This window comes from Prunus avium, chromosome 6 (genome assembly GCF_965620075.1).
Source record: "Prunus avium chromosome 6, drPruAviu1.hap1.1, whole genome shotgun sequence".
In the NCBI taxonomy this organism is placed as follows: Eukaryota; Viridiplantae; Streptophyta; class Magnoliopsida; order Rosales; family Rosaceae; genus Prunus; species Prunus avium.
The window spans coordinates 11,915,646-11,940,878 of record NC_142289.1 but is presented as its reverse complement, the minus strand read 5'-3'; the positions used below and the strand labels follow the sequence as shown (position 1 = coordinate 11,940,878).

The 25,233-nt window shown below is 36.5% G+C and overlaps 4 protein-coding genes across 6 annotated transcripts; 1 reads left to right on the top strand and 3 right to left on the bottom strand.

Moving 5' to 3' along the window:
- Positions 1-214: 214 nt before the first annotated feature.
- LOC110763610 (putative glucan 1,3-beta-glucosidase A) lies at positions 215-5,328 on the top strand. Of its 3 annotated transcripts, XM_088254977.1 has the most exons (11): positions 215-298; positions 404-530; positions 671-786; positions 898-1,017; positions 1,662-1,847; positions 2,575-2,733; positions 3,290-3,459; positions 3,552-3,704; positions 4,165-4,517; positions 4,698-4,877; positions 5,005-5,328. In XM_088254977.1, the coding sequence occupies exons 2-11, from the start codon at positions 404-406 to the stop codon at positions 5,088-5,090; spliced, it is 1,650 nt and encodes a 549-aa protein (XP_088111103.1). In that variant the 5' UTR covers positions 215-298; the 3' UTR covers positions 5,091-5,328. The 3 variants fall into 3 exon arrangements, with proteins under 3 accessions (XP_088111103.1, XP_021822125.2, XP_088111104.1); XM_021966433.2 differs by lacking the exon at positions 215-298 and having other exon boundaries at positions 309-530; XM_088254978.1 differs by lacking the exon at positions 215-298 and having other exon boundaries at positions 397-534.
- Positions 5,184-10,369, bottom strand: LOC110763609 (uncharacterized). The gene is made up of 8 exons (XM_021966432.2): positions 9,829-10,369; positions 9,608-9,724; positions 9,011-9,237; positions 8,718-8,929; positions 8,509-8,611; positions 7,903-8,273; positions 6,804-7,296; positions 5,184-6,526 (listed from the first exon to the last, which is right to left on the bottom strand). Exons 1-8 carry the CDS (start codon positions 9,986-9,988, stop codon positions 5,378-5,380), a joined length of 2,832 nt encoding a protein of 943 aa, XP_021822124.2. The 5' UTR covers positions 9,989-10,369; the 3' UTR covers positions 5,184-5,377.
- Positions 10,370-11,913: 1,544 nt separating this feature from the next.
- LOC110745085 (histidinol-phosphate aminotransferase, chloroplastic) lies at positions 11,914-16,213 on the bottom strand. The gene is made up of 9 exons (XM_088254071.1): positions 15,831-16,213; positions 14,954-15,037; positions 14,631-14,785; positions 14,416-14,513; positions 14,147-14,255; positions 13,711-13,868; positions 13,098-13,240; positions 12,832-12,972; positions 11,914-12,187 (listed from the first exon to the last, which is right to left on the bottom strand). The coding sequence occupies exons 1-9, from the start codon at positions 16,065-16,067 to the stop codon at positions 12,056-12,058; spliced, it is 1,257 nt and encodes a 418-aa protein (XP_088110197.1). The 5' UTR covers positions 16,068-16,213; the 3' UTR covers positions 11,914-12,055.
- A 7,658-nt stretch (positions 16,214-23,871) lies between these two features.
- Positions 23,872-24,974, bottom strand: LOC110748208 (protein MIZU-KUSSEI 1-like). Its single transcript, XM_021948224.2, has one exon. The coding sequence runs from the start codon at positions 24,896-24,898 to the stop codon at positions 24,164-24,166; it is 735 nt and encodes a 244-aa protein (XP_021803916.2). The 5' UTR covers positions 24,899-24,974; the 3' UTR covers positions 23,872-24,163.
- Between the last annotated feature and the right edge of the window lie 259 nt (positions 24,975-25,233).

Below are 25,233 nucleotides of genomic sequence, written 5' to 3'. Positions count from 1 at the left end.
GTGTATTTAATGTTGGCTCATTTTCCCAAACTTTCCCTTATGAGGAAAACAAAACCCAAGGGGAAGGACGGCTTCACTTTCCCCACTATTTTCCCATGTGCAAGGCAACGATTTTCCAAGGACTTACCAAACATAGGAAAACAAATGATTTTCCATCCTAAAGCCTCATTTTTCATGGACCAAACAGTTGGTAAAGTAGGATTTTATCATTATTTCAGGGAATTTAGCCTATATTAAATTAATTTAATGTGAAGAGCAGTGCTAGTGATCTTTGTGCTTGTCTACAAAGTTGAATTTGGTATATAAATTGGGTGATAAGGAAGGAACTACTAAGATTCCCCCTGGTGGGGTTTTGGGGGTTAACATAAGCTTTCTTACTTTATTGGGGTTTCTTTTGTTGCAGATGGATTTCTATATTTGTCCTTTCTCGGTGCTTTTGAAGCCAGCATTCTTCATGGAACTTGTTCTTACCAAATGGGTATGCACATTTCTACTCTGCTCTTGGCTCATCTTCTCCGGAGTATACTCAGGTAGGTGAGCTCCAATGCTTCAATTTCTTGAATTATTTGGTTCTTTCTTGAACACGCTCAATCTTGTAACATATCAATGTGAAGCAGAATTCATTCTCTTTTGCTTTTTAAATGTTATATGTTGTAATTGTTGATCCAAGTGGAGGGATTGCATGGGGACTCCAAAGTGAGAGGAGTGAACTTGGGTGGGTGGTTGGTTGTGGAAGGTTGGATTAAGCCTTCACTTTTTGATGGCATTCCCAATGGAGACATGCTGGTGAGTTTTCTTTCTAGATTTTCTTGTTTTATTTTCAGAATTCTTTTATTTTTTGTCTTCTGGGTTTTCGTTATTGTTTCAGCTGACCCATTTATGGATATTGAAATGTAGGATGGAACACAGGTACAACTGAAGTCCGTGACCTTGGAGAAGTATGTCTCTGCAGAGAATGGGGGAGGGATGAACGTCTCGGTTAGTAGAGATGTTGCATCTTCATGGGAAACCTTTACGGTAAGATGCCTGATCAAATAGTTCATGCCAGTAGTTTTCTGTTGATTGTTAACTTATAAATAGATCTTGAGTCTTGTCCGATTAAAAGTATCCGTTAAGCCCTTATGCTCAGTTTTTTCCCAGAAATAGGAGAGAGAGACTAGAACCATAATGATTTGAAAGAACTGAAAACATTCATTTAAAAACTATCTTTCCTCTCAATCCCCTTTTCAGAAATCTGAATCGGTTGTTAGGTAAAGGGGCCACTGATCTCATGAAAGAGCTAGCAACCCTTATCCTAATTTGGTAGATTTTGCTACATGATTAGCATAAGGTAAAACCTTTGGCATATCAAACACCTTACATTTAGCTCTTTATAGATATAAGACTTTTCAGCGTTAGTAGTATGAGATTTTTGAGTTGGTAATGAAAATAAAAATCCGTTTATTACGTAGTTATAGTTCAAAATAGCTTCTCTCTTTCTCTCTCTCTCTCTCTCTCTCTCTCTCTCACTCACTTCTTTCTGGTTTCTGTATTATAAGGAAGGGGAGTTAACTATATATACTATAAATATATGCTTATTGGACTCTAGAAAATTGAGGTCTTCAGTTTATTTTGGTTCATGTTACTCATGCTTATGCTATGTGTTTTCTGTTCTCTTGCAGTTATGGAGAGTTTCTGAATCAGAATTTCAATTCCGCACCTTGCAAGGCCAGTTTCTAACATGTGATGGCGAAGGTTGCTCTTTTTCTGCAACTGCAGAATCACCTTCAACATTAGAAACCTTTCACATTGAAAAATATAACAATGGCAGAGTTCACATCAAAACAATGAGTGGTACATATTTGCAGGTATGATCCTTTCTACTGTGAAAAGGATGAAGAAGACCCACATTATTACATTTAGAGTGAGGAATTATGTGTTTTCATGCTCTTAATTCTACCACAATTCATCTAAAAGCAGGTTTAAAACCTTCGACTAAAGAATTTTTCAGCTGTTGGTGAGACAGTTGTCAATCTCGGATTTCTCAGCATGAAATATTTATGTTGGGAAATCATTTATATTTTAGGATAGTTAATTTTCTGATTTAAACATTTTGTGTAAGTTGATATGTCAAGTAAGGATGATGTTTTTCAGAATTTTCAGTTAAATTTAAGAGAAATTTGAATCAGGGTAATTGAGATTCTTATGCTCCATTGCTCCATTTGTTTTGAAGAAATGACTCAAAGCAGAAAAAAATCTTCTGAAGGTGACTTATTCCAAGAAAATTTCAATTATTTGGCTTGCATGAAATTTCTGTGAAATGAGTGAATCTGTAATTATCCAATTACAGTTGATATTATTCTTAAAATTTATGAACAGTTGAGGAAATTTTCCACAATGTCATTACCAAAGGAATGCGTAGAAAAAGTTCTCTATTATGCCCTTAAAATATTCATGTCACCACTTAGCATGGGCTGACTTTATGAATATTTATTTTGCTAGGGATCTATTGATATGGCACCTAAGAATCATTATCTCATTGTCGATTGCCTGTGACTGTCTAAGAATTCAATAATAAAGCATTATCACCTGCAGGCTACAGTGGAAAATCAGCTCATCGCAGACTATCCAGGGAAGCCAGGATGGGATGATAATGCAGCCACATTTGAAATGGCCATTGTTTCTAATAATTTGCATGGAGATTACCAGCTGGCAAATGGATATGCACACAATAAGGCCAAAGAGGTTCTTAAGGTAACTGTATGTTACTTTCTAGCTGCCATTATAATGGGTGATTTACATCCTCTATATTATTTGAATTGATTAACTTTTTTGAATGGTATGCACATACATATCAGAATCGAAGCGGCAATAATTTTCAAATCTAGAAAAAGGGAAACAATTAGAAGGATGTGTATAATATGCTTTTCTTTTACTTTACTGATTCTATCTATATTTGTAATGGCAGAGCAATGTTCAAAATGGGAGAATAAATTTTACTGAAATATGGATGATAGAAAAGATATTCAAACATTTTTAGGATTTGACCCTTGCAATTTTAGTACCTATTTATTCCTTGTTTGCACATATTTGGCATCTGAATTTGGCTGTCATCTACTTTTGCTTCCTCAAGTTTCTTGTTCTGTTATATTTGTGGATATTGTCTTCATTGGTCAGTGCCAAATGATTATATGTTCTTGTGTGTAAATTTGAATATTCGAGCATTATACTTGTTTGATGAGAGCATCTGATTCCTATCGCTTTTTTCTTCTGTTTTTTTATTTGATATTGGGACCTTTTTAAACTGTAGAGACATAGAAACAGTTTCATCACTATAGGAGATTTCAATTTTCTGTATAAACATGGAATAAACACTGTGAGGATTCCTGTTGGCTGGTGGATTGCTTATGATCCTGATCCTCCCGCACCATTTATTGGTGGAACTTTGGAAGCTCTAGATAATGCATTCTCATGGGCACAGTAGGTCTTTCTTTCACCTAATTCTGTTCAGACTATTAATACTTAAAACATCACATTCAGTTCTGATGTCATACATTAGAACTGTGCTGCAGAGCCTATAATATTAAGTGCATAATTGACCTTCACGCGGCTCCTGGCTCCCAGAACGGGATGGAACATAGTGCTAGTAGAGATGGTTCAACAGACTGGCCTAATCCAGATTACATTTCACAAACACTGCACGTTATAGATTTTCTAGCTTCCAGGTATGTTCTTGATGTGTTTTTGAATTGCTACACTCTTAACCTCTTAGAGAGTTACACACTTGCATATGCCTTTGAATATTATTTAACAGATAAAATTATAATGGTGGGTGGTAAGCATGCAAAGCGTTTTGTAATTTGCCACTAATTTACCATCCTGAATCTTTGAGTGATTACCAACTTAAAAGCATAATGCAATTCAGGGATGCCAATTCATTCTGTGTCTCACTCTCTCGCACACAACCTCACATGTCTAGACACATGTTATGCAAGTTGCAAACGTGTTCTAGGTTTTCCTCGTAATATTTTATATCGAACAATGTTCGCTAACACGCCTGAAAGTGATCTCCATTTTTGTTTCCCTTACACTTTGTAGCTTTGAAGCGTTTGAATATATCCACTGCATTAATTCGGGGCCCCTCAATAGTTCAAGCATGCCCAACATGACTTCTTTCATTTGCAGGTATGCAAGACATCCTGCTCTGCTGGGAATTGAGCTTCTAAATGAGCCATCTGCAGCTACAGTTCCATTGGATATTTTAGTTTCATATTACAATCAAGGCTATCAAACTGTTCGGAAACACTCATCAACAGCTTATGTAATAGTTTGCCAAAGAATTGGCAATGCAGATCCATTGGAAGTTTATCATGCTAACATAGGCTCGCATAATCTAGTGGTGGATTTGCATTATTACAATCTTTTTGATAATTTCTTTGTTAATATGAGCGCTGTGGATAATATACAATTCATATACAAGAGCAGGGAAACTCAATTGGAGGCCCTGAACAGTGCAAATGGTCCACTAGTTTTTATTGGTAAGGCAATATCCCCTATTCCCTTCACCTAAAAACTTTTTTCACTTCAAGGCCTTATATTTTGGTTCTGGTATGAAATCCGAGCCTATAAGTTATCATGATTTTTTTATCTGAAAACTCATCTTCTATAGGTTTCAAGTAGTATGAGCTATAATAGTTGAAAACTGGATTTCTTTGTAGGAGAGTGGGTGAATGAGTGGAACGTGACAAGCAGCTCTCAGAAAGATTATCAAGACTTTGGGAGGGTCCAGTTAGAGGTTTATAATGCTGCTTCCTTTGGATGGGCTTACTGGACACTGAAAAATGACAGACCACACTGGGATTTTGAATGGAACATTAGGAACAACTATCTCCAATTGGGTAATTGCCTAGACTTATTTGTTCTTTTTGCTATAACATCACCAATGCAGACACACATGTAAACCGTACTGAATTAGTCTTTGATTACATCAACCATGTTAACAGAAAATTATTTATATCTATGCAGGTAATTCACCCAAGAAACGGAATGTTAATGGTTTAGCGTTGCTGGGCTTGACATATGTGTTGTTCTATCTGCATCATACTTTGTGACAAATCATACCTGAAATACATCATGGCTCACCACTTGGAGAGAAATATCTAAATGCAGATTTTCTTCTTTTCTGCTCAACCATCACATTCATATTCTTTCATATTGTTTTGCAAAATTGCAGATCCAATAAAATTGTGGAAGGACAGAAAATGTCAATGATTCTGTAACAAATTTGAGGCTATATGTATTACACTCTGTGTCAATGATATATGAGAAAATTTTCTTCCTAATCTCTCACACTACTGTGCAAAACATGAATCTCAGCCAAAATCACCCTTCTAGTTAACTAAAGCCATCTTTTATAAACCATAATGTAGAGTCTCTTGACCACCTGGCCAACAAAAAGATATCCTATAAAAAGCACCAACAAAAATCCAAAGTAGGATAATGGAAGCTCAACAAATCCCATCACGTCCCCAATTGGTGTGAATGGAATTGCAATTCCAATGGCAGAAATTAGAACCGTAGAACAAAGCACAGGCCATGAGGCAAGGTCCTGAATGAAGGGAATTTTCTCAGTCCGGATCAGGTGGATAATTAAAGTCTGCATGAGAAGCCCTTCAATGAACCAAGCAGAATGGAAGAACATACTGTCAACCACACCATGTGCCTTATAATAGAACCAAAGGAACAGAAGTGCGCTTACATCAAAGATTGTACACACAGGGCCATTCCACAAAATGAACATGGGTAAGCCTTTCTGGGACCATTTTTGTGGGACTTTTACAGCATCTTCTTCCATTTTGTCCCATGGGATTGCAATCTGGCCCACACTATACAAGAAGTTCTGTGTAAGAAGCTGTCGAGGAGTCAACGGTTCATACTTGAGGCACACGGTTGCTATGAGAATTGAAAGAACGCTTCCTAGGTTGGCTATAACTGACATTTTTATGTACTTCATTGTGTTCCCAAATGTGAGCCGACCATGCTCAACGCCGGCGATGAGGACATTAAGGTCTTTCTCCAGTAAGATAATGTCAGCAAAGTCTTTTGCAACTGATGCTGCTGAATCAACTGATATACCAACATTGGCTGCATCCAGGGCAAGCGAGTCATTTACTCCATCCCCCAAGAAGCCAACAATGTGATTACCAACCGTCTGCAACGATTGCACAACTCGAAGTTTCTGCGTTGGGGTGAGTCGAGCTAGTACTGTTGCTCTTTTAACGGTCTCATGAAATGACTCCTGGTTGAGTAGCTCAAGCTCTGGCCCTGTAACTACATGGGTTGTTCTGATACCAACTTCCTTGCAAACTCTTATAGCTAGGGAGAGAGAGTCACCTGTTAGTACTTTTGCTTTCACTCCCTTCTCGGCCAGCCGCCACAGAGCTTGCTTTGCTGAGTCCTTGGGTGGGTCAAAAAACGTTATGAGGCCTAGGAAAACCATGTCTGATTCAAAAGTTTCATCATCGTCTTTGCGCTGATAACTTGTTTCCTGCATTGTCACAAAAAATTTCATGTTAGTAACATTATAAGGTAGCAGAAATCTTTTTCTTTTTGGTGTGCTGTTCTCACATCTCTGTTCGAGTTCAGCAAATACCAAGGTCAAGGACTTTATATAGGAATAATTAATCCACAGCGGCTTGTTTAATATTTTAGCAAGAAATTGTGTATTAGATGGACTACTAGGAAACATGCAAAATTTTGAAAGAAATAAGCAAATGCACTTGAATTCATTAAATGCAGAAGTTGAGTAAGAAATCCAGACACACCGTATCAAGGCTCTTTATTGCTACTCCTAGAACTCTTAGTCCCTCATTGCTTATTTCTTCAACCATATTTAGAATCCTTTGGTAGTGTTCAGAAGTGAACGTTATATCTGTGCCGCTGTCAACATCCTCTATAGAAGAACAAACTTTCATTACTTCTTCCAGAGCTCCTTTTGTCACCATGACTCTGTCAAAAACATGACGGCTTTTGTCTTCTGCTTCTCTTTCCATGATAATAGACACTCTTCTTCTTATGAAATCAAAAGGAATCTCATCTATTTTCTGCCACTTGGATGGCTGGAACCTGTATCCATTGGTATATACATGTGCCAGAATTGCATCGTCGAGGGGATACTTCTGATCGGTCTTGAAATAGGAGTTAAGGAAAGCAAACTGTAAAACCTTTTCTTTTGATAACCCCCGGCTGTCAAGATGATTAACCATTATTGCACGGTTCATGGTGAGTGTACCAGTCTTGTCAATGCATAAGATATCCCTGTAAAAAAGAGAACATAACAAATTAATATGGAAGTTCAAGTTCAGAAAATGATAAAGCCATATGCAAGAGTACATATTCTACCTAGTTTTCTTTCATGTTTTCTGCAAATGGAAGGCAAGTTGGCTGCTACAATTCTATTATGCAAGAGAATTTCAGGATAGCACAATGCAACACTTCAAATAGTTTTCTGAAATTCAGATCAGGCATTGCTCTACATTACAATTTGTCAAGTTTTAAACCATATCTCCATTTCAGCATAAAAGAGAATTGGATTGAGAGCCACAATGGGTCCCTTTCAGTTTAACATCATATAGTCAAGTACCGGTGAATTCCTCCGCCCTCTTCAGGAAAAAAAAATAAAAAAAGAATTCAACACAGGACTAGTATAATCAGATGAAGCTTGCACTGGAGCATGACAAAATGCATACAATGTAGTACATAAAGGCCTAGCCTTATATGCACATTTCCACTTTAAGACGGTTCTATCCATTCCAAAAGCCACCGAATCATCATCATTTCAGGCAGCTATCAGTTTGTGGTAAGATTTATCCATCCACACACACTTCCATATATATATATATATATAGTTATGTATATACTCACATAGATCCCATGTCTCGGATTGCAGATAAGCTTTTGATTATGCATCTGTCTCTGGCCATAGCAAGTGCTCCTTTTGCAAGACTTGTGTTAACAATGAGGGGAAGCATTTGAGGAGTTAGTGCACTTGCTACCGAGATTCCAAAAAGGATGCTCTCAGTCAGATTATGAGATGTAGTGTAGTCAATTACAACTATGACGGTGACTACAACTAGCATAACAGCAACCAGCACGTAAGATATGCGGCGGACACCATCCTCAAAATCATTTGGTGGTTTCTTCTTCCCTATGTTTGAAAACATGGTGCTCATGTATGTCTTAGATCCAGTGGAAACCACTAGACCAGCTCCGCCACCTGATACCACATTCGTCCCCTGAATTTTTTACAAAACAGCAGGAAATTATATAATTGTTCAGTAACATGCAATATTACCAAAATATATTAAGCAGGAAATTCCTACTTAATCATGAAATTTGTGAAAGAAATCCCATTAATGAAGTCTTAATCCCAAACTTTTTCAATTTATAAGGTGCAACCTCTGATGTTACGTGTACGGTATTGAAATGTTCCAGCATAATTTGAACAATTTAAGGCCTTATTGTACATACCATGAAGCAAATATTCTTCAGATCAAGCAATGGAGTGCTTTGATCTTCTCTGATATCAGCAGTTTTTTCAGTTGTCCAAGACTCACCTGTTAATGATGACTGGCTGTTCAAGAAGCATAGAGTGATCACTTAATCTAAAAAAGGAAGAATGACATAAAAGAACTCAAAAATACTCATTTATAAGACAGAAAGCCTTAGAGGCACTGTACCTTACGACAAGGTGTTTCGAAGATAACAATCTCACATCACCAGGAAAAAGGTCTCCAGGTTCAAAAATGACAATGTCACCAGGAACAACATCTCTTTGGTCAATCTGTACCACTAGCTCGGTCTGGTAAACTCTACCTGCACATCTTTGAACTTTGACCGGGCACCTTACAAATTCTGAAAGCTTCATGGCCGCTTTTGAACTGCCATATTCCTGAAAGGAACATGGAAAATCAATCTCATTTGATTGAAAGATATGGAACCTATTTGATTGAACAAACTAAGCAAGAAATACCTGATAGAATCGGAGGGAGACACTTATGAAAACCAAAACAAGCATGATACATCCATTCGGGCTGTCGCTAGTAAAGTATGAGATTACAGACAAGACAATCAATATGATATTGAAAGGATGGAAGAAAGCATTCCACAAAATATGCCACCAGCTTGGAAAAGAATAATCAATAGGAACATTCGGTCCGTTTTCCTTCAATCTCCTTTCAGCTTCAGCAAAGCTTAATCCTGCAGCGAAGCGAAACTCCAGAGCTATTATACAATTGCGAGGAGCTACAACTTCTTTTAGCCTTATAATTCGGGCTTACATGAAAATACTGCAAAATGTACCAACCTAGCCTTATAATTATCAAATTCAACTGATAAATTTGCCTATATCTTGGAATTTCATAAAGCATTTCAAATTCTACTAACTTCCCCATACATTTTTCGGATCACCATCCGTATAACAATGGAGACAACCATGTAATACATTCAGTCAGTCCTTTTACAAACACACTTGCATCTATCAGAAAAACAAATCTCAAAGTTCTCATTCCCTAATAACTTTGGTTAAAAACAGAACAGAGAATTAAGGTGAGTAACTAAGGACACTAACCCCTTTCTGTGGATCGAACATACTCGAAAACCAAATCCTTGTCGGACTGCGCCAAGGCGTATAACCAAGCGTAAAGCTTCTCCTCTGCCTCAGTTCTTGACCCTCCATCAATTTTTCCTGCACATTCCACAGAAACGCCAAAATCCCACATCAGAAATAGCTCCAAGAAGAGAAAATCCATTCATGCATAAAAACAGAACAAGCAAAACACTTCGACAAACCTCCAGACATAAGCCTGCGCAAAAATCGAAAGACCTTGTTGGGGGCGCCATCTTTCTGGGTTTCGGATTTGTTTACCAAATTTTGGCGAGCTGGGTTGTAGTAAGGAAGGTGGGTGTGATTATATGAAGTAAAAATGGTGGGGATTTTGAACCAGCCCATGTTACCAAATTAAGCAGTGGCAGTTGGGAATGAGAGAGAGACATCAATTGTATGACTGAGGTCAAGTGAGAAGAAGAAGATGAGAAAGTCGGCATTTTTATTTGCGGGTCTGTTTGAAGATTGGATCTTTGAAGAGAAGGTAGAGGGAGAGAGAGACAGGACATAAACAAATCAATTGTGTGTGAATTTTGGGTGGTTTTTTGGAGCTTCTTTGCTTCTCCTGAGGTTTTGGGATCAGTTTCTCTCTCTAGGACTTTTCCCCCTGTGGCTTCAACTACCAGACTTCCGATGACGGTTAGGTTGGTTATAAAGTTGGCTGAGTTGCTGACTCTCCCAAAGTCATCGCCAGTTTTAGGATTTGTCCTGTTGCGATATCTGTCAACCAAGTCATAGCCCACTCAACCCAGACATATACTTCAAAGTTCAAAGCTGGATCGATTGGTTTTTAAAATAAATAAAATCCCCCCTTATTTTTTTGGTAAATTGATAATGAAGTACAAGCGAAACACATAAAAAATAAATAGAAAGAAGAACGAAATAATTAAAATTGTTGATTTCATCTGCATTTATCAACACATATAAAATCAAAAAGCATAGGTTTTATGTCACAATCTGTAATCTTATTCTAATTCCTTATCTCTCTTTTATTGATAATTTTCCCCAAATCACGACTTTCTTATTGACACGTAAGGAATCAAAGAGTATGTAGGCTTCACACTACAATCCATACTCCAATTCCAATTCTTCTCTACCCTACTGAAAATTTCTCCGCTTCATAATTTCCTCCATTCAAGTAAAAACGGCATTGAAAGTTATGTCTTAATTACTTTTTTATCCTTATTTAAATAGTTTAAACATTTGAGAACAATAAACAAACAAAATTTATCCAGCACCCAAGTGTTAAAGTTATATAATTGTGTTTCCTTTAAGAATACATGATTAGCCATACTTAATTAATTTTAAGTAGGTGATCAATAATGATTATGTTGCCCATCATTTTCATTTAGGGGAGTGGTTTTCATCCCATCTCATGCAGAGCACAGCCAGGACATTTAAAGTATTTGGCGTCAGACACCGAGCCAATAAGCTGAGAGCTGACAACATATCATTTTCTTAATTCCATTCTGCTGAGGTCGGTTCTCAAGTAGCCAATAGGCAACTAACTGCCATTATAAATAATATATAATTATATATATATATATATGTGTGTGTGTGTATCAAAATCATATTCCATGTGTTTTACACCAGAAAATGGATATTGTGATTTTGTTGTTTCTGTAATTCTTCATTCTGGCTTGTACTATAACTAATATACTATACTTTTTTGGGCAATACAATTTGAGTCATTGGCAGCATTTTTTTTTTCTCTTTGAAACATTGACCGCATTTTACTTTGATAACCCAATAGTTTGGTAGTATTTGTGAAATGTTACTTCGTTTCTACTTTTTTAACGACACTTTTTCTAACATAATAGTTAGTTCTTTTTATTTCCCTTTAATATGAGGTGAAAGTTACCATTTTCTCAAGTCATCGGGATTAGCTCAAGTGGCGAGGATGTGGGATAATAGGTTAGAATTAGAAGTCAAGAGTTCGATTCTCTCCAAGTAATGAAAATGAAAAAAGTTACATTATGGATTGTATGATTAAGATTTAATATTATGGATTGTATGATTAAGATCCAAAACATGATTAAGATTACAATGATCATAATGAGTTTCTAGTTCTTATTTTGTTTTATCTTTTTGCAGATATTCTAGTTACATTTTTTTAATTTATATGCAATGCAATGTACCCTGGAATCTTTGGCCTTTCAGAAACAAATGAGTTCCATACTCCTATCCTTCACTCACTGCAGTGAAACGAAGAAAGGACCAGACAACTGTTTGAAGGAGGCATATCAGGAAAGAGTGAATTCTGTAGAATATTTTGCCTCCTGGTAATTAAGACACGCATATAATATCTCTATCATATGGAATTAGTCACATATATAATTCAATCTGATAAAAAGTACAAGGCTTATTAATGTATTCAATCTACACATAGTGATGCCTAACAAAGGTACTGCGTTAAAACAAGCGTCTGAGGCAATTAATCAACGTATCCGTGTGTTCAGGCTTCCCGACAGATATGCGAACATAACCCCTCAACTCCTTGTTGTTGTAGTGACGAATCATCACACCCATTTTTGCTAGGTCCTCCTGTATCAAAATTGAAACCATAGAATGTTCAAACGAAATACAGAGGAGTACATGATTCAAACGTTAGACAAGGTTTAGTGGTGAATAGCAGGTTAAGAACCATTTTTCTGGGCCACCCATGAATCAAACCCGATATATAACATGATACAACCTCAAACTGACTTCAGTAACACCAAAATGTTCAGGGCTGTCTTTCTAATTTAAAATTTATAAAGCTTGACATAGTTTCTAGCATTCGGTTCGAATGTGTTCTTAGGTTCTCTATTCTTTTTTGAGAATTTACATTCTCTATTCTTAGCAGGCCCTGTTAAATAATACTTGACAAGCCCTGTGAAGTGTAGCTAAGAATTGCATCATATAATCCCTAGAGAAAGCTTCATAACTTTATTATATTTCATACAACTTGTTATTTATTGAAATATACGACTTTGGCTTTCATAACTAGTCCAACCAGGAATACACTCCAACTTAGGGGAACTACTAAAACTGCGGATATTCCAAGAATTCTATAATACTGAAGCTTTCATTTCAGTCCCCTACTACTGAAATCCTAACAATATGAATTGGTGGATTGCAATACATTGGGTGCAGAACCAAAAGTTTTCTAAGATGATGATGACATGCTATAAGAAGTAAAAAACTACCTTCAGCTTCTTAGCATCCACTCCCGATGTAACCTCACAAAGAATAAAATTGGAATAGCTTGGATATGGGTTGAGAAATGGCAGCTCCTTTAGAAGGTTGTAAAGCCTCTCCCTTTCTTGTAGCAAAGCGTCTTTCACAGTCTGGTACATGTTGAAACCCATATTAAATATAGTGACAAGCACAAATGATACCTTCTCGGACCTAGTCTTGAAATAGTTCAATTATTAAGATTAACAGGAACAGGAAAAACCCAAAGATTCATAACCTCAAGATAGGTGGGATTCTGCAATGCTGCGCAAGCAGAAACTTCAGCAGTAACAGACACATTATATGGTTGCTTTGCTCTCCAAAGATATTCAATGATGGTCAATGGAAATGCTCCATATCCCACACGGAGTCCAGCTAAGCCTGCACCATTTTTACGTTCCAAAAAAATCTAACCATTTACAAAAAGGTCGAAACTAACAAACTAAAAATTTACACAACACATGAAAGTTTGGATTGCAAATCATGTCACTGGAAATTGATTAGCAGGTCCAACAGTACCAAAGGAGAACTATAGTTTGTAATGCCAAAACCATGCCATTGTGATAATAAATTCTTTTATTAACAGGGTCAACAGTACCGAAACAAAATTATATCGACCAACATACAAGTTCTCAGAAGAAAATGATTTCACAAAAGAAAAAAAGAAAATGTTGTTCATAGAATATTGTCACTAGAAACTTATCAACAGGCTTGATACCAAAATATTGTCAGTAGAAATTTATTGACAGGCTAAATGGTACCTAAACATATCACAAAAATCTTATTGCTAGAAATTTACTGTTAATAGGACCCAACCAGAATTATAACAAGAAATTCAAGATCAAGAATACCAGCTCGTTTGCTAAAAGTCCGAAGTACAATTAGATTCTCATGCTTTTTCACCCACTGCATCCGTGATTCAAGTCCTGAAAACTCAATATATGCTTCATCCAGCACCACCAGTACAGGAAGCTCAAGGACCTTCAAGAGAATCTCGTCACTGATTATACTGCCATAGAATAGGTAGAGCATGAAAAATTAGTGTAAAATTCATATTTTTGAAACCATACAGTTTCTCTTCATATAAAAGGTCAAAAAAAGTCTTCAGAATCAAATTCTAAATCTTAATACCATAGATTATCCATTTGAATAATATTTTTTTTCAGTGTGTAGCCTAGAGAGTTTCATTAATGGACTGTATAATATAAAACACACAAGAGCCCTCATTTCAATCTTGGGATATAAGAATAATAAAACTATGCACAGAAAGAAACAAGTTTCAGTTACCTCCCATCTGGATTGTTGGGAGAAGTTAGGAATATGCATTTAGGTTTTTCCTGTACAACAACATCTGAAATGACGTCTACATCCAAGCTAAAATCCGACTTCCTTGGCACTGCAGGGTTCCATTGAACACTTACAGATTATACACACATATTGTACATCAAAGTACAAGAGCTGTGGTACGAAAAGTTTCATTTGTATTCATGGATAAGAAGTTAAAATATTCTAAGATAAAATTACCAACAAAAAATTAAGCAGAAAGCCGTCTTTACCTTTAATGACAGAAGCCCCATTTACTGCAGCATCAAATTCATACATTGTGAATGTTGGAGGGCAGTCAACAATCTTGTCACCAGGATCAAGCACACATCTTCAGCAATATTTTAATCAAGGACAAAGGAAAGACAAAATCAGGGGCTGATAGACAAAAAAAACAAAGGATAGCATGGTTTGGAATCTTATACAAACATAATGTTTCATTTATAACCTCATAATCAAATCAATGAGCTCATCCGCACCACACCCAACAAGAATATAATCAGATTCAAGCCCTGAATCCTTTGCAAGGGCAGCACGTAACCGACGGCTTTCAGGGTCAGGATAGATATATGGGAATTTCAGTGCACCCAAAGCTTCAAAAACCTACAAACAATCTGAAATTGCAGTAAGGACATAAAGGGGTCTAAAAAGTTTGGCATGATGCCATTTAACACAGGCTGGAAACCGATAAACAAATAACTCCACCACATCATTTGTAGTATAACAAATTATTGTGCTTAAAAACCAAGTACAGTGGCACATATGACTAACCTCCGGAGGAGGACCATAAGGGTTTTCATTTGCATCTAATTTGATAATGTCCTCAGGCTTCCTTCCAAGTTGGGCCGACAAAACCTGTAGCCAAAGAAACTTAGTCACTAGTTGGCCAGAAATTTACCAATTGAAATAGTTATTGAGAGATGTCTAATTCAACCTAAACAACCATCATAATGGAACCAATTATGTATAAATATTCACCGGAATCAGAAGAAACAAAAAGAAAGTCCAGACTAACCATTTCTTTAGCAGACTGCAAAAAATACTAATTTTTGAAAATACCATCAACAGTAGAAGAGAAATACATCCCCACCGGGACAAAGACCTAACTTTTACTTGTTTAAATAACAATTAAGATTAATCAAGATCTGGTACATTGAAGCAGAAAAGAAAATATATTATACAAGCATGAGATTCTTTGGCGCTCAATCCAGGTTTATTAAGAACAGGCTGCTCCAGCTCAAATTTTTCAAAAATTTCTGACTAATATTAATTATGCATTGCATATGCTAAAATCAAATATTAGTTCACAGAAAATTACTTCTCAACCAAACTTGAATTTCTGGCTCATTTAAGCCAAACTTGAATTATAAATAAGATGCATTATACAGACAACTGAATCGAGATAAACAAAAAGAAACTTATAAGCGAGTAGTTCAGCCATTGCATCCTTTTAAATTATGTACAATTAAAACACAAAATAGAAATTTTCACCCTAAAGTAAATAGCAAGAACTTAAACTCCAAACCAAGCATTATCAAGTCTAGCTCAGCCCTCATTCACCATTTTTCTCAGAAACGTTCACCAAAACTCCAAAAAAAGACTTCAAATCGATTCAAAGAGGGAAAAAGATGCGTTTAGATTGAAATACCTCAAATGGCAAAATGGACTGATAAGGAGATAAATTCCTCAAATGGGGTCGAATGAACGAGTCACCGGTCAAACGCTGTTGAGCCTCATTGACTTGTTTCTGCACAGGAGTTATGGAAGCCATAGCCACCACCCTCCTCTTGTTCCCTTCAGTTCCACAACTGGGTCTGCGACTGGTGCTGATATTGGTCAATCGGAGTGAGGAAGCGTTGTATATATCAATCACACCCATCAACATTAACCTCGCGGGTGGATGAGGGCTCGGAGAGAAGGTTGGTGATGGCGGTGACGAACTGTGCTGTTGACTGGTGGCGGCGGCGGCGGAAACGGGTATGATTCAAATGGAGGGAAATGTTTTAGGGTTAAACGGTATCACTCAAACCGAATCTATTGATTAGGTGTTGGAAGGTACATGTGATTTCCTTCCAATAGCCATTGCTTTCGCGCCACGTGTAAAACAAATACTATTGATAATTTTTTTGCCAAAAGGCACTTTTTTTTTTTTTTTTGTCTGAACCAGGAGGTGGTCCTGAATGGGCCCCAACTATGGGTGGCACCTTAGCCTTAACCACAACCCAGACTAATCCCCGCTCACACCCGGTCGGCCCGTAAGGGGTAAAGTGCTGGCCAAAGTGGTGACTCCGTACAAAAGCAAGGATCGAACCCCTGACATCTCTTAAGGAATGAGAGCAAAAGGCACTTTTTAGTCCTTGTAATATACATCTTTTTCACTTTTTGTCACTGTAGTTTTAATTTGGTTAATTATACCTTTGTAGTTTCATAATTGTAACAATTCAAGGAGAAGTCACGAATTTCTTCCACGGTATCAGGAGTATTTCCGTCAATTCAAGGAAAACTCTAAGATGATATGCTTGAGCGAGATTTTGTCTTTAGGTTTTGTTGATTGATGAATTTAAAGCTAGATTGGGAATGCTCTTATTTTTATTTGCTACTTTGGTCACTTTGGGAATTTCATTTCAATGATAAATCAATTGCATGTTTCTTGTTTGTGATTAAAAATAAATAAACTTTAAATTTCTCATTTTTTTTAATGAAAAATGGATGGAAATACCACTGACGTCGTGAACACGAAATTCGTGACTTGTTCTTGAATTGCTACAGTTATGAAACTATAGGGGCACAATTTATCAAATTGAAACTACAAGGATGAGAAAAAGAGGTAAACTACAAGGATCAAAAGTGACTTTTAGCCCTCGAAAGTAAGTACCACAGTGGTGGCCTCCCCTCTTCCTCCTGTTTGACACCCAGGTTCGAAACTCCAAAGGGTTTCTTTCCTCCCAATGTAACAAAAAGTGACTTTTAGCCTAATTTTTTAAATGCTTAGGAAATTGATTGCGTATTATACACGCGTGTGTATATATATATATATATATATATATATATATATATATATATACTTATGTTTTTGTACACTTCTTAATTATATGAAAAGTTACGTGTTAAAAAAAACTTATTTTTCACATATTATATACGTACATATGTATTTTTAAGAAATTTTTTTTTTTTCAATATTTTGCAATAATACATATTTTATTCGCATTTTATCAGTATTTTCATGTATATGGAAAAAGGAATACAAAATTTAAATAAAAAAATTTAATTGTTATATAATTGTTGAATTTTTATATTTTTAAGAGATTTGCTGAATAATAAATACACGTACATGATTTATACAAATTATACTCATTCTGTATTTTACTGACTATGATAGACATACATACTATGTTAGTATGAATTTGTGAGTGATAAGTTCATATTGTCTTACGAATAAACAACGCTTTGTCCATGGACAGTGGCGGACGCAAGATTGTGTCGCGCATGGGGTCATAGTGTAAAATCTCGAAATTTTGTCAAGAAGAAAATAACACTAAAAAATACGAAGTTACAATTGTCCACTAGAACTAGAACTACCATAGGCACTTGCACTAGAACTACCCGGATTAGACTCACTATCCATAAGCACTTTTCTCTTAAAAAATCGTTCCATGATAATTTTTTCTACACATAAATTAATAAAATCCATGAATTATAAACCCACACAACAACATTAATATATTGAATCAATTAATTAAATATATTAGAGAGGGAAATCATAAAGACTAATCTATATTGAATTAATTAATTAATTAATTAATATATTGAATCAACAACATTAATTTTTTCTTGACGTGGTTGGCGACAGTGGCAGGGTGGAGGTTGGGGATTAGTTAGGTTTTTAGAGGAGAGGAAATTTTGAAGAAAAAAAATTAGGTTTTGGGAAGAACTGATGCTGCTGGGAGGAAGAAGAATCGGGTAGATAGGCTGGGGTTCTTTGTTCGTTTTGAGCCAGGTTTAATTTTTTTTTTTAACATTCCTGGACCAAAATGGCGTCGTTTTGGCCAGGTGGTTTTAAAAAAAAACAGAAGCTCGCGCGCGAGCAAGGCAGGTGCTGCCTACGCAAGCTTCTTCTTCTTCCTATTCTAGGCATTTCATCGAGCACTTGGTGTGCGCCATGGGGTCACACACCAGCCAGCCATGGGGTCACACCATTCCTTCCCCACTGCAATTCCCAGCTGCCATGGGGTCAACTGACCCCATTTGTCCCTCTGTGCATCCGCACCTGTCCATGGATAAGTTTGTTCACGTTTTCTAGATAAATTATGCTAAGGAAAATTGTGCAAGTTGGGTGATTAATAGTTATTGATGGATTATGGGATACACATGCATCAACTGTAAGATTTTTATGTCTTAAAAATCTCACTCAAGTGGTCTGCTAATCAACGTAGAGTTCCAAAGCTATGTGGAGACTAAGGAATTCAATTATAACTGGACTTGTAAGTCTTGGAGAGAAGTGTTTCAGTTTAAGTCCAAGACTGCTAAGGTTCCTAATTCATAGTGGATTAGAACTACTAATTATGATGCAATAAGGAGAGGTTGAGGACTCCTTGATGGGCAAGGAGTTCCGACTGATGCATATAAATACATAGTCCCTGCTCATATCGAAGCACCCACTCTAAAGAACTCATACCCCATCTGTGAGAGAGTATACAGAAATCGATATTGAGGAGCTGTGCTGTGTGTGTCAAGTTGCTGCTTCGATCATTCCAATGGCTACAGAACAAGGTAGTATTCTCCTATATGCAATCTATTTAGTTTACATGTGGTACCAAAGTTTTTCTGTCAAAAAGTTTTTGATATGACAGACCTTGGAGAAGCCTCTTATGTACTTGGTATTGAAATCAGTCGTGACAGGGAGAGAGGATTGCTTGGATTATCTCAAAAAGGTTACATAGAGAAGGTGTTGAGAAGATTTAATATGGAGAATTGTGCAGGAGGAGATGTTCCAGTCTCAAAAGGAGACAAACTGAGTATGGAACAATCACCTAAAACTGAACAAGAAAAATTAGAAATGGTTGACAAGCCCTATGCCTCACTTGTAGGAAGTTTGATGTATGCTCAAGTCTGTACTAGACCAGACTTAGCTTTTGCAGTAAGTGTTTTGGGGAGATTTCAGTCCAATCCAGGCCAAGCACATTGGGTGGCTGCAAAGAAAGTTTTAAGATATTTACAGAGAACCAAAAGTTACAATTTGGTTTATAGGCAAGTTGAGAATCTTGAGTTAGTTGGTTATGCAGATGCAGATTTGGGAGGATGTGTGGATTCCTTAAAGTCCACTTCTGGTTATGTATTTATGTTTGGAGGAGGAGCTGTCTCGTGGAAGAGTGTGAAGCAAACACACACTTCAACATCAACTATGCAGTCTGAATACATTGCATGTTATGAAGCTGCAAGTCAAGTTATTTGGCTCAAGAATCTTATCACAAGTCTGAGAGTTGTTGACTCAATTGAAAGACCAGTTCAGATTTGGAATGATAATAGTGCTGCAGTGTTCTTCACCAAAAGCAACAAAAGATCATCAGGCACTAAACATTTGAAGTTTAAATATCTGTCAGTTAGAGAAAATATCAGGGATGGTCTTGTGAAGCTTGATCATATTGGTACACATTTCATGATTGCTGATCCGTTAACTAAGGGTCTGCCAAATGGTGTTTTTCATGGACATGTTAGAAGCATGGGATTGGTGTCCAGTTTTGATGGGGAAGACTAGTGGGAGTCTGTTTTAGAATCTATCCTTCTTTTTGGTAGCTTATTTTTATTTATTTATTATTATTTAAGAACCTTGATTGATTTTCAGTTAAAGTGCAGTCTTATTATTATTATTATTTGATTCTGTGTTTAATTTGTTTAAACAAGTGATTTCAGTTGGTATCAAGTGTAGACAAGCTAGCTTCTATAATTGCACCTGATACTCACTCACGAAAGAGTTATTTTGGAAAAGGGAGATCTTGTAATCTCTTAAAGAAGTGGACTACAGATGGTAATGACATAAAGCATTTTCTAAAGAAAAGTCATGTTCATCTTGTGTTCTAATCTTGACGGAAGCTTTATGTGGCTATGCAGATAGGTATATGTGGCTATGCAGATAGGTATATGTGATTATAAAGGTCCTGGATGTTTTATATTCAAGGCACCTTGATAATTCGATGCTTGTTTTCATAGTTGACCAAGAGCTTGTTTAGGAATACAGTTTAATTGATTTCCATGGCCATAAAGTAGTTGAAACATGGTTTTGTTGATTATAGACCAAGTGGGAGAATGTAAGATTTTTATGTCTTAAAAATCTCACTCAAGTGGTCTGCTAATCAACGTAGAGTTCCAAAGCTATGTGGAGACTAAGGAATTCAATTATAACTGGACTTGTAAGTCTTGGAGAGAAGTGTTTCAGTTTAAGTCCAAGACTGCTAAGGTTCCTAATTCATAGTGGATTAGAACTACTAATTCTGATGCAATAAGGAGAGGTTGAGGACTCCTTGATGGGCAAGGAGTTCCGACTGATGCATATAAATACATAGTCCCTGCTCATATCGAAGCACCCACTCTAGAGAACTCATACCCCATCTGTGAGAGAGTATACAGAAATCGATATTGAGGAGCTGTGCTGTGTGTGTCAAGTTTCTGCTTCGATCATTCCAATGGCTACAGAACAAGGTAGTGTTCTCCTATATGCAATCTATTTAGTTTACATCAACAACTAAAAGTTATCCATACATCCACGATCATGCATAACATCCTTCTTTCTAAATACCTCAAACTGTTCCACCTTTGTTTCCCTTCCTTGTATGATAAGCAAGGTATACAATGTCAATATGCAAGTCAAGATAGAAATACATACCCACCCAAATGGTAAAATTTGCTAAGTACATGAGAGAAGTCAACAAAACCAAAACTATCTATATCCTCCAAAATGAAGTTAAATTTGTTGTAATAGAGAAATAACAATCCAAGGAAGATGTGATGAAATTATCATTGCATTTGGGTGATCTCTTATTTTGACTATTGAAAACTAATAACTAAATCATTCTAAAAATAAAAAAAACTCATTAAAATAAGAAATTCAAAACCCTAAACCTAGAAATGCGGAATAACATAACATTATCAAAGTATAACAAATCATTGCCATCCATATGTAAGGAAGAAGATCAGTTGGAGTAGTATGCAGGGATGAGAATTTTCACATATCTCTATCTTTCTCTTCACGTAATTATCGTGATACGAGAAATAAGAGAGATAAAGAGAACGAGATTATCAATATACACCTTGATATAGGTAACCTCCAAATTATGGTACAAGAGCCAATCCCATGGGAGCTCCTAATTTTCAACTCCATCGGTTGGTAAAATTTTCATCCCTTTTCAAAAAGGAAATTCGAGTTCACCATGAAACCCAACATGGTACATATATTAGGTAGAGCTGATTTGGGAAACCCATAATGGGCTAAACTAATGTAATGTTATTAAAAGCCGATCAACACCGATGGTTGAATGTTTGGTTTGGTTGGAGGTCAGGTCAACATACTAATCATTCTTGTACATACAACTCCATCATTAATTAATTATGCTATGCCGACAAAAGACTTTAATTGTTGTTAAGTTATTTTAAAAAAAGTCTTATCAAATAAATTATTATATAAAAGAAAGAAAAGAAAGCATCATCAGAGATTGAAAGTGTAGCATGGTGGATGGATGGTTGAAACAAAGTGGATACATTTACGTCCAAAAATAAAAGTGTGGATGGACAATTGCTTATATATCCACACAGTCTCCACTTTCTTCTTGAGCAGACAGCAGTACAATATGATGAAACCCGCGCCCTGGTGTCCAGTTTTGTATGAAACGACATAAGGAATCAGCAACAGCTAGTCATGCAACTGCATACCCATTTTGAAATATATTTAGCCCCACACACACACACCAACTTATTAAAAACCAAAATGTCACTTCTTTCTTTCTTTCTCTCTCTTTCTGTGTGGCAAGGGCTACAAAGTAGCACCATGAAAGCAATCTGGTTTTTATCCGAATAAATATGCTTTGGTGGTCCATCGTGAGGTAAAGGAATAATTAAGATCAGAAAAAAAAAATTTGAATAAATTGTTATTTAATTCAAAACTTGTTGCAATGTGTTACTTGCAATTAACTTTGTCCATTTTTCCATTTAAAAGATTGCATGTGTTTCACTCATGATCCTTCAAAAAGAACGTTAAATATCCTTCAAATTTCTAAAAGGTCACGTGCGAATCACACACAATTTTTTGGACGAAAAAGTAGATTGAGTTGGGTTATAGTTGACACATTGCAAATGAAAGTGACAAATTAATGTTTGTTTTTATTTTTTTGCATGTGGCAAGTTGCAATCTTCCTTTATCGACGAACAAATGGGCATGCGCATATGACATGATATTTATCATTTTGCATACAATTATATTTATCATATATATATATATATATATATATATATATATATATATTTATATACACTGATATTTATCATTTTAAATTAATTAAACCCAAGGATATAAACATATATATTAAATTAAAATCAAGAACTGGTCTCAATATCGGATCCAAAATTGTGACCTCATGAAGTTATAGTGTAAAAGTTCAGAAATTTTTTTAGTGCCTAATCTGTTAGGTGTTGTGTTGATCAGAACATCAAATTGCTTTGCTTGTGTTGGTTTTATCAGTTTGTGCATTTATTCATTCATATTCTAGATGTGATCTTAAGTATTTAATGATTTTTGTTTAATTCATCCTAAGTGTGGTAAATTGAATTTGAACCTCTGGTATACTTGCTCCCTAACTAAATCATAATGTGGAGATTGGCAAAGTTGGTGTGCTAGAGGAGATGGGGATGAGGGTTTGACGAGAAATTCGGGTTAGGGTTGAGGAAAGAATAAGAAAATTGGGTGATGATTTAGCGTTTTCTTTTTTTAAGTCTTGACCCAAAATAGCGTCGTTTTTGCTAGGTCATTTAAAAAAAAATTGCCTGAGCCAAAACGCGCTGTTTTGAAAAAAGAAAAAAGAAAAAGAGTGACAAGATGCAATGCACAGCTCCTTCTTCTTCTTCCCTAGACTTCCATTGAGCAGTTGGTGGGCAACTCCATGAGGTCGCACCACCAGCAAACAAGGACCTTCAAACCTATTTCAATGGCTGCCATGGGGCCGTCTAACCCCATTGACCCCATGGTGGCTCAGTCACTATCTAGTCTCGTATTCCAGATTTAAAATTAAAAATTAGAAACACGAATGGTTGATTGCTCTTGAATATATGTCAATCTTGATGGCTGCTAGGTCCGGCCCTGAACAGGGGCTGGCAATGAGACTGCCCTGGGCCCACTATTCAGGAGGCACAATTTTTTATTTTAAGGTTATATTATATTTATTATATATTGATTTAATATTTCGAAGAAAAAAGATGGCGTTTAGATTGTGTTTGAAGAACGCATAGCCCTTCTGCTCCTCCAGAAGAAGACTCCTCTTTTGCTACCCGTTCCACTTCTCTAGGTTTTGCGTCAGATTTCTCAGTTATAAATTCTTCTTCCTCTTCTTTTTATCTCATTTAAGCCTCTCCTACTAGTTCACAATTAATTTATTAAACAGCTACCACATCATTCAGACACTCGCAACAAAAAACAAAGGTTAAGATTGAGAAGACAAATTAAAAAGCTTGTAGCTACACATTCACTTCCAACTTCTTACAAATCTCTACTCTTTATGAGGCATGGATAAAAGTGATTAACACATGTACCCCAAAAGCACTTATTCTCCAATTAGATACATGTAAACTAGAGAGAACCCTTACAATTGGTACCCCCAAAAACAAAAGCCCTGCTACACAAAAGCACAGCTAAAAAAAAGAAGAAAGAGGGTCCTATATAAGTTATGGGTTGCTGTGCTAATTACAAACCAAATTAAAACCATAATCATTTAATTGTGGTCACCTTGAACGATAAAGGAAAATACTAAGCTCCTGGCCAATACTCTGATCTGGGTCAATCAAATGGAAGGACTCAGAATTAGCTGAACCACAATTTCTCTCAAAGTTGGCTCTGAGGTACATAATCTCATCATCCTCCTTATTATAATTCCCACTAATAATTCCAGCACCAACAACAACTGAACCCATCATCCTCAGTGCTTCCAAGTCATGCTCTGAAGGCCTGCGCTTGATTGCGTACCCAACTTTTCTACTATTGCAATACATGGTCCATACAGGTGTGGCCAAAAGAGAATTAGAATTAGTACTAGCACCATTTCCTGGGCTAGTAGACTCAAGTGCTATTCTAAGAAACCCGCCTTGCATTTCTTTAGCTAGAACCGTTGTAGGCAAAGCTAATTCAAGAAGTAGAATTGGATTGGACTTGGAGTTTGTTTGGATACAGAAGCTAACTTTGCCTCTTCGGTACCCGAATATGGTGCCAGTTACGATGTTGTTGGAACAAGCAAAGCTGGGTTGGGGATAGTGGGGATAGTAGTAGTTGTTGGCGTGGCTTTTTTGTTGTTTGGCTTGTAGTTGATCTTGATCATGTTCTTCAATGAACGTGCAATTGCAAGTTGGGATTAGAAGTTCGATGAGAGAGCGAAGAAGCCGCCATGACCTGACTTGTTTCTGGCAGTCCACGGTGGTGACACCGGTGTTTATGGTGGTGGCACCAACTCTTGGATAGGCCATATGGGGATTTTTATTTGGCAAAAGGATTTGAACTAGAACCAAAGGGTTTTTTGGGTGATTGAAGATGGTGTAAAGGACTCTAGGTTTATATAGTGAAGAGCTGTCTTGTCTTGTCCACTAATTATTATGCTGAGTACGTGTGGCTTCATTTAGCCGTTTATAACACAGTGGGATATTTTTATTCTTATAAGAAAATGTTTTCATTTAATTATAACAAAAACAGCCTTCAATTTCTGACTAAAAGATTAAGAATAAAAAGTCAGACCACCCAATTGTTACTATTTTCTCATGATGATGCATGTGAAAATGAGATTGGCACGTAAAGAACATTGAAT

Bases quoted from the DNA above. Each gene is read 5' to 3' on its own strand.
- LOC110745085 (XM_088254071.1), bottom strand. From the start codon at position 16,067: ATGTTGATGGGTGTGATTGATATATACAACGCTTCCTCACTCCGATTG. The intron at 12,973-13,097 runs GTTATGAATCTT...AACATGTACCAG, and splicing joins AGAATCCCACCTATCTTGAG to ACTGTGAAAGACGCTTTGCT. The intron at 12,188-12,831 runs GTAGTTTTTTAC...ATTTTGATACAG, and splicing joins TGGATGCTAAGAAGCTGAAG to GAGGACCTAGCAAAAATGGG.
- LOC110763609 (XM_021966432.2), bottom strand. From the start codon at position 9,988: ATGGGCTGGTTCAAAATCCCCACCATTTTTACTTCATATAATCACACC. The intron at 9,238-9,607 runs GTTAGTGTCCTT...GCTTCGCTGCAG, and splicing joins TGTTCGATCCACAGAAAGGG to GATTAAGCTTTGCTGAAGCT. The intron at 8,612-8,717 runs GTACAGTGCCTC...CTTCTTGAACAG, and splicing joins TCGAAACACCTTGTCGTAAG to CCAGTCATCATTAACAGGTG.
- LOC110748208 (XM_021948224.2), bottom strand. From the start codon at position 24,898: ATGGCCTATCCAAGAGTTGGTGCCACCACCATAAACACCGGTGTCACC.
- LOC110763610 (XM_088254977.1), top strand. From the start codon at position 404: ATGGATTTCTATATTTGTCCTTTCTCGGTGCTTTTGAAGCCAGCATTC. The intron at 1,018-1,661 runs GTAAGATGCCTG...GTTCTCTTGCAG, and splicing joins CTTCATGGGAAACCTTTACG to TTATGGAGAGTTTCTGAATC. The intron at 3,705-4,164 runs GTATGTTCTTGA...TTTCATTTGCAG, and splicing joins ATAGATTTTCTAGCTTCCAG to GTATGCAAGACATCCTGCTC.